The sequence below is a fragment of the Octopus bimaculoides genome, chromosome 6, assembly GCF_001194135.2.
Source record: "Octopus bimaculoides isolate UCB-OBI-ISO-001 chromosome 6, ASM119413v2, whole genome shotgun sequence".
Lineage (NCBI taxonomy): Eukaryota > Metazoa > Mollusca > Cephalopoda > Octopoda > Octopodidae > Octopus > Octopus bimaculoides.
This window is the reverse complement of record NC_068986.1, coordinates 6668781-6677139: the sequence shown is the minus strand read 5'-3', so window position 1 is coordinate 6677139 and position 8359 is coordinate 6668781. Positions and strand designations below refer to the sequence as shown.

Below are 8359 nucleotides of genomic sequence, written 5' to 3'. Positions count from 1 at the left end.
TTTTTCTCTTTTTTATTGGTAGGATGAAGTTAACAAAGAATACCATAGCATATTTAACTGTTTGATTTATCCCAGAGGGAAGAAAGCAATTCTGAGTTATAATCCTAGCAAAATTTAAAATCAGGCCTACATAGACAAAATTATAAACTGTAAGGTATCTGGTTCCCTCATTTACTTTCTCAGTTATTTGTAACACTTTAACCCTTTAGCATATCCAACCAAAATATTCTACCTGTTTTATGTTCAAACTGGCCACATCCAGCCTCTCACACTTACTCTACAATATCATTCTAGAAATAAACAATCACTTCATCAAAATCTTGAAGCTATGAAATGATTAATTCAAAACAATGTGAATAAATAAGGATTACATTTGATAGAGTAATCTGAATGCTAAAGGGTTAAATGTTTTCATAAAAACAGAGAGACTTTACCAAAGGTAAAAAGTAACAACAAAATTAATAGTACCCTTTTTGGTGGTTCATGGATGAGTGCACGATAAAAGCATGTAGTCTGTGGATACAGAGCCAAGACCAGCTACAAAAGAAAATATATTTAATAATCATAATAATATCAACAATGGTTTCTTACATTAATAATTCAGCCCGTATTTGCTATTAGGGTCCCAAAAGTAAAGAAATTATTACAGGTCAAAAACAAAACCACCGAAAAAAGAGTGTTGTCAGTGATTACAAATAATGAAGCTATAAATTTGATATGATAAGCATTTCAAGAGTACTGACTCTAATCTCTAAGAAAATAACCACGTCCAACTATGGCCTATGTTTGAAACTGGAAGATGAACCAGTTATCACTCATCAATTTTGCTGTTTACCTGAGAGTAAGATCTTAATTATTCTAGAAGATTCTGAAAGATTCTTTAATGTGGAAAAATGCAACATTTACCATTTTCAACTAAGGCCACTACCAAACTTTATATTTGGCTGTAATCACCAACAGATTAACATTTTTTAATATAATTCAGTTAAAATAAGACAACCTTTGTTCCCATTAATTTTTAAAATAACAAAGAATTTAGTACAATAACTTTGTCTATAATAAGCTGTTGTCTGGAACATAAATTGACATGAAATTTTGATGAAAGGTTTTAATTTAAATCATTTTAAAGCAAGAAGTTCATATCATATAACACAAGGCAGTCTCAGGGAGGTCAGTATAAAAAGGATTAAAGTAAGTTCAGGGATGATTACTAAGTATTTTATCAGTTTCTTCTGTAAGATAAAATTTACTTCAAGACATTCAAAAAGGATTTTATTTCGCATAAGTTATTTTACAATTATTATTCTTATAAAGATATGACCAATTAAAGACCATACATCCCTAATGTTAGACATCTGATACACAGCTGAATAAAACTTTATTAATTCATTATCTAATTCTATAATTAATATTGATTTCAAATTTTGGCACAAGGCCAGCAATTTCAGAGAGGGGGTAAGTCGATTACATCAACCCCAGCACTCAACTGGTACTTATTTTATTGATCTGAAAAGGACGAAAGGAAAAATTAGCCTCAGTGGAATTTGAACTCAGAGCATGAAGACAGATGAAATGCTGCAAAGCATTGAATACTTAACAATTCTGTCAGCTCACTGCCTTAATTCTATAATTAATATCAAAGATATCAAAGTAAAAGAAATAATATCAAATAAATTCAAACTAAACTAAGTATTGTTTGAGAGATCTACAAAGGAAGGCATATTCTTTGTTGCTGATTTGCACTGATTCCAACTAAATACAGTTTCTTGCAAAATATTATCAATGGAAATATTCTACTGTTAATCTAAAGATAGATAAACTGTCAATCTTTTATAATTAACAGTTTTCATATTTCTTACCGTTTCTTTTGGGAACAAGGCATCAGGGTCTGTTTCTGGATTAGCTTTCCAAATTGGCAGTGGTACGATCCTCCTTCGACTCAAAGAATGTCTCCTGTAAACAAAATCAAATGTAAATAAATTTGAACATTGAAGAAACACTAATAATCTATGGATATTGGCAGTAATTGAAGGATATGACACTAAACACCATATTAACAATAAAGTAAAAAAAAATTCAATAAAGTTTCTTTCTTTGAGTTCAGAATGATCAGAAGAACAAGCAGATTCTTGTCTTTGTAAAGAGAAATAAATGACTTAACAATCCATGTACACAAGAAAAAAATCTTACATTAAAACTTTTAAGGATAATGGAGCTGATCATCATTTCATCATCATCATCATTTTAACACCCACTTTCCCATGCTTGCATGGGTAGACAAAGCAGGAGTTAGATGGAGTTTACTGAAGTAGATTTTCTATGGTCATATGTCCTGTTACCAGCCCTCACCTGTTTCCAAGCAAAATAATATTTCCCCATGGCCAGACATTCTCACAGAATATTGGAAATATTCTGCATGTATGACAGTAACAATCACTTACAACAACTATGCAATGTCAAGAAAAGGGGACACAAACACACACACACATATATATATATAGATATAATGGGCTTCTTTCAGTTTCTATCTACCAAGTCCACTCATGAGGCTTTGATTGGCATAGGGCTATAGTATAAGATATCTGCTTAAGGTTCCATACACTGGAGCCAAACCTAAAAGCAGTGCTAATATATATAAATACATATGTGCGTATGTATAAATTCTAGTAGTTTCTGAGGAGCACATGCACATCTACATTGTCAGATGTATGTGTGTGAGTATGTATATATATGTTAAAAGCATCCAGTCCACACTGTAAAGTGGTTGGTGTTAGGAAGGGCATCCAGCTGTAAAAATCATGCTAAAACTAACTTCGCCTATGCTAGTGCCATGTAAAAAGCACTGAGTCCACTCTGCAGAGTGGTTGGTGTTAAGAAGGGCATCCAGCTGTAAAATCCCTGCCAAAACAGACACAGAAGCCTAGGGTAGTTTTTCTACCTGGCCGGCTCCTGTCAACCATCCTACCCATGCATGCATGGCAGATGGACATTAAACGTAGTTTTTCTCCCCCATCCTTCTCTAATTCCCTTTTCTCCCCTTCACCGTTTTCTATGTCTCTCTCTCTGTCTTTCTTTTGCTCTTTTTCTCTCTCACATTGCACACACATAACCATCGTCCATCTTTCTTTTCCTGCATGACATCCTAAGGACTGGACGTCTTCTATCTTTTCTCTTTTCAAAGAAAATATTTCTCCCAGCTTTCACTATTTTCCCCTCGTTCTGGTCTAACAACCCTCCATGTTTATTTTCGTTCAGTTTCCTTTTATGTCTCCACTCTCCTGTTTTTGTTCCCAACATTGACCCTCCATGAATCCAAAATTTTATTTTGGAAGTTATGGGAGCAACTGTCTTTAAAAACTCATATTGTCGTTGAATGCTCGAAATGAGTAGATAGTCAGCAGGCAACTGATGAAAGGTCTTAAAATGTTAACACTCATATGTAAAGATAATCAGTTCAAAATAGTACTTACTCATTGCTCTCCTCTGCATCAATATCATCAACTTCATATTTACCAGTAGCTGGAGTATAGGAAGATATTTCAGCTAAGATCCAATTCTCTTCTTCTCCATCTTGACCCTTAACTCTGGCAGCAACTTTGTCACCGGTTTTGCCCACATAATTAGCATCTGCTGGAACTGCTCCACATAGTGGAGGAGGCCTAAAAAGCAGACAAAATGAGGATGCATTATAAACAAATATAATATTGATTTCAATTTTTGGCACAAGGTCAGCAATTTCATGGAAGGGATAGGTTGATTAGATCAACCCAAGTGATCAACTGGTACTTATATTCTTTGGATTTTGATTCCTAGATAATAATAATCTAAACTAAATCAAAATATTCATACTTCATATTCTTCAATACTTTTACAAACTTGTGAAAATATGCAAATATCCTAAGCCCTGTCTATTCTACTCTGTTGATGGAGAACTCAACCTGATCCAAGACAACAGAAAACTTACTGATAATAATCACATCATTTATTTACTTAAAAATTCTTCATAAGAGAGAAAAAATCTAAACTAAAAACAGAGTCAGATATCACTGCCCTGTATTTTCTATCACAATTATAATGGCCTCTGCTCCTCAGAACTAGTTGGTGTCATAAATCCACCACTCAGACACCCCATATTCACCCAGCTTTCCACCTCTCATTACCCTTGTTGTATCCAACTCGTTCTCAACACTCGAACTACTCTATCCAGTCCTTTCTCCCCAAGATTTCAACCCTCTAGAATTTTCTCCCTGTTCATATCTTTCTTATAGATGTTACCTGGCAACATTTTAAACAGAACATTGATAGCATAAAACCCTCCAGTCTCAGAGGACCTGCTCCTTCATCATCATCATCATTTTAATGTCCACTTATTCATGCTTGCATGGGTTGGACAGAATTTGTTGAAGCACATTTTTCTATGGCCAGATGCCCTTCCTGTCACCAACTCTCACCCATTTACAAGGTAATGTTTCCCCATGACCAGACAGGTTTCCATGCAAGACTGTAAACAAAGAACATAGTTTGCATGACAGTGACACATCTGTTTACAACAATCGCGTGAAGTCAAGACAAGGAGGCAGTAACAAACACACACACACACGCACGCACACACATACCAGGCTTCTTTCAGTTTCTTTCTATCAAATCTACTCTCAAGGCTTTAGTCAGCCCAGACCTAAAGTAGAAGTCATTTGCCTACACATCCACAATAACAACAATAAAATATTTACTTTTCCCCAGGTTTGCTGACCCATAAGGGTAGTGATACAGCATTCTGTTGTAGCATTGTCATTAGGACACCACGTCTAATAATTGGCTTGGGACGGTCACTATCTGTAAAGCAAAAGAAACAAATACTGATTCATAAACAGCATAATCTCAATAATGCTATTTATCATATAAAATAAACAAATGACTAATTTTCTTGATTTTTTCCACTAAGTTATCCTACAATAATTTAATAAATAATATATTTGTAGTCAAGAGAGTTTCATGAATAAATGAACAAAAGAAATATATATATAAGAGAAATATATTACCAAGTTTTCCAAGTCTTCGGTTTTCTTGTATAGATTTTATTTCAGAAATTTTATCCAAAGCTTTTCTAACTAGCCTAAAAACAAAAAAGTGAAAATATGAGTGGTAAACAAAATTAGAGAAATTATAATAATAATTCTTTTTGCTATAAGCACAAGTGCTGAAATTTTGTGGTAGGGACTAGCTGATTACATCCAGTGCTTAACTGGTACTTATTTTATCAACTCTAAAAGGATGAAAGGCAAAGCTGACATTAGTGGACTTTGAACTCAGAAAATAAGGCCAGAAGAAATGCCACCTTAGAAATAATAGCAATAATAAAAATAGTAACAATAACCAATTTTGTTGAAGGATAGGAGGTATTGGAATCAATAAGGGAATATTTCAGATTCATCAGTTATTCCCTTTGCCCTTTGTGGTATGTATGATATCTAAAGGTAATCAGCATTTTGGGAGAGGGAAGGGGAGGATTCTACGGAACATGAAGATGTCACAGATGCTTTAATCCAAATGGATTTAATGGTATTTGGGACTAAAAATCAAAATTTCCAGAAAGAAACACAGCATGGAAGTAATAGGATATAATTAATGAGAAGTAACAGTATGTAAGGAAATAGCACATATATAGATAGTGATGGCTTATAAACATTTATGAAGAACTATACATAAATTACAGAAAATTAATAAGAAGGAAGATTTAAGAAAGGAATAATTCAGACAGATGAAATTAATTTTCCAAGTAAGATAGTAAAACTAAATAAACCACATAAAACATTGTTTTTTCTGAGGCATATTGGAGGAATTCTAAAATGGAATAACCAACAGTTGTAGTATAAACAGGATCTGCTGTAAATTAGGGTTGGGTGTTATTCAATTAGAAAGAATGTATACAGTGTTAAGAAAATAGTGTAATATGATATCATCATCATTGTTTAACATCTGTCTTCCATGTTAGCATGGGTGGGACAGTACCACAGGAGCCGGCCAAGGCTGAAGCCTGCACCAGACTTCTGTGACTATTTTGGCAGGATTTTTACAGCTGGATGCCCTTCCTAACACCATCCACTCAGCAGAGTGGACTTAGTGCTTTTTACATGGCACATGCACTGGCAAGGTCAGTTTTGGCAAGGTTTTTACAGCTGGATGCCCTTCCAAACACCAACCACTTTACAGTGTGAACTGGGTGCTTTTAAGTGGCACCTGCACTGACAAGGTCACCAAGTACTTGCAAACTACTGTTGAATGAAATTAGTGAAACTACCGAACAAAGCATGACATGAATTAACAAATATATCACTAGGAAAGAGAGATCTAGCAACAGAAAATGTGTGAAGGGATTTTTTAAAAAGAAAAGGGGCAGAAGGTTTGTAAGGCCTAAAAGCCATATACATAGGCATAGTCAACAAGGAGTTCAGAAATGAATTTTGCATTTATGAGGGTTCAATCCAGTCTCAACTTTGACATTTTCTTTACTTGCAACTTAACATATAGTGTTGTTACGAACACACTGTTTCTCTTGTCATCCACTCATTCAACCAATTCTTTGTCTTTGTTTCTGTATGGGCCTGCTTTCCTCACAATCTTTAATGCTTAGTATTTCCAACAGTTGGGTTTTTGCTTTTTCAACCCAACTTAATGTCATTCTCAATAACACCCATTCCCTAGAGGTTGCACAGTTATTCTTTTTCAGCAAATTCTGTGACTAAGTTTAAATTCTGAACTCTATGCCATATATTTCTTTTAAATATTCATTTTCTCTTCTTTTTCATTACAAGCACATTTAGGAAAGTGGTTATACACCATTAGGTGTACACCTGCTTTCCTATATTAAATTCTAAATAACAACGAAACGCAGAACTCTGAACTATCAACAGAACAATATTTATTTATGGAGATGATAGGCTTGGTTGCTGAGACGCCGGAATGTTGTTGTGAGCTGTCCCCAGAGTTGAAATGATGGAGAGACAGCTTGACATGACCATGCTCATGGCCGCCCGGCTGGGAAAAGAGAAAGAATCAGGGCGCCAAACTTGGATATTGATGACTACGCATGCGCATGAGACAAGGCGTTACTACACACATAATATTCACATACCCATGCTAGCATGGAAGACCGACGTTAAACAATGATGATGATTAACAATTGTAATTGGATATGTTCATTTAAACATATATTTCATAGCTATAATCAATGAAGTGTATACATTAACTATTAAACATCTTAGATCTATTATCTTTAATGTATTTGTTTTCAAATGTTAGGTGTTGAGTTGAAATTTTTTATAGAGAAATATAATTCTATTGCCCAATTTTGACTGATTTTCTTTTTCTTTAAATTTCTTCCATTATACATGACTAAACATGTCAGTTCTTAATAGCTGCATTCATCTAATTGTGGTTCCTATTCATTCAGATTTTTGGTCTAATGTATTTTTAAAATCTCCTTTTAAGTCAAAAACTTTTATAACTTGGGTACTTTGGGTACTCAATATCTAAAATTTTATAACATGTAACAGCAAAGTTTGCTATTCTATGTGAATCAGTGCAACAGTCAGTCTATATCCTTACATAAAAAGAACATGCAAATTTATAAAAAGAAAAAGTAACAATAAAAGTATGTCAATAAATTTTTAAAAAACACTAAAAGCAAAAAAAAAAAAAAAAGAAGTCTCAAAACAAAATATTTGAAGAAAAGACTGAAAGATATCATTGTTACTACATGTAGAAATGTCAAAGAACAGGCAACTGTCAATTTTACAACTATTTATCTGTCTGTTATAGCAAATAATTTGAAACCAATTTACTGATTCCAGTACTTAGTTCTAAAATTGGGTTTAAGGGGAAGTTTATTCCAAATGTCATCTGATCTATTTGTATGGTATTACTAATAAATTAGGCCAGTTGACAATGTGGTATGTCAGAACATGGAATAATATCATTCAACAGAACTAAGTTGTATTGGCCAACTAATAAATATGAACATTTCATTGTAGATTCCTAATTAAGTGACTACTCCTTACATTTCACAATACCATTTTACATTGTTATATAAGACAATAACAATGCAAAAAAAAAAATTAACTCCAACAACAGAAATCATCATCATCATCATCATCGTTTAACGTCCGCTTTCCATGCTAGCATGGGTTGGACGATTTGACTGAGGACTGGTGAAACCGGATGGCAACACCAGGCTCCAGTCTGATTTGGCAGAGTTTCTACAGCTGGATGCCCTTCCTAACGCCAACCACTCAGAGAGTGTAGTGGGTGCTTTTACGTGTCACCCGCACGAAAACGGCCACGCTCGAAATGGTGTCTTTTA

The 8359-nt window shown here is 34.2% G+C and overlaps 1 protein-coding gene across 1 annotated transcript in view; it reads right to left on the bottom strand.

Moving 5' to 3' along the window:
- Nucleotides 1–382: 382 nt before the first annotated feature.
- Nucleotides 383–8359, bottom strand: part of LOC106867454 (SAGA-associated factor 29) — a 21821-nt gene continuing 13844 nt past the window's right edge. Inside the window, exons 6-10 of the mRNA XM_014912332.2 lie at nucleotides 5040–5113; nucleotides 4731–4833; nucleotides 3471–3659; nucleotides 1860–1953; nucleotides 383–537 (exon numbers count right to left, since the gene is read on the bottom strand). Coding sequence (XP_014767818.1) covers nucleotides 412–537; nucleotides 1860–1953; nucleotides 3471–3659; nucleotides 4731–4833; nucleotides 5040–5113 — 586 coding nt within the window. The 3' untranslated portion in view covers nucleotides 383–411. The remainder of the gene's footprint in view (nucleotides 538–1859; nucleotides 1954–3470; nucleotides 3660–4730; nucleotides 4834–5039; nucleotides 5114–8359) is intronic.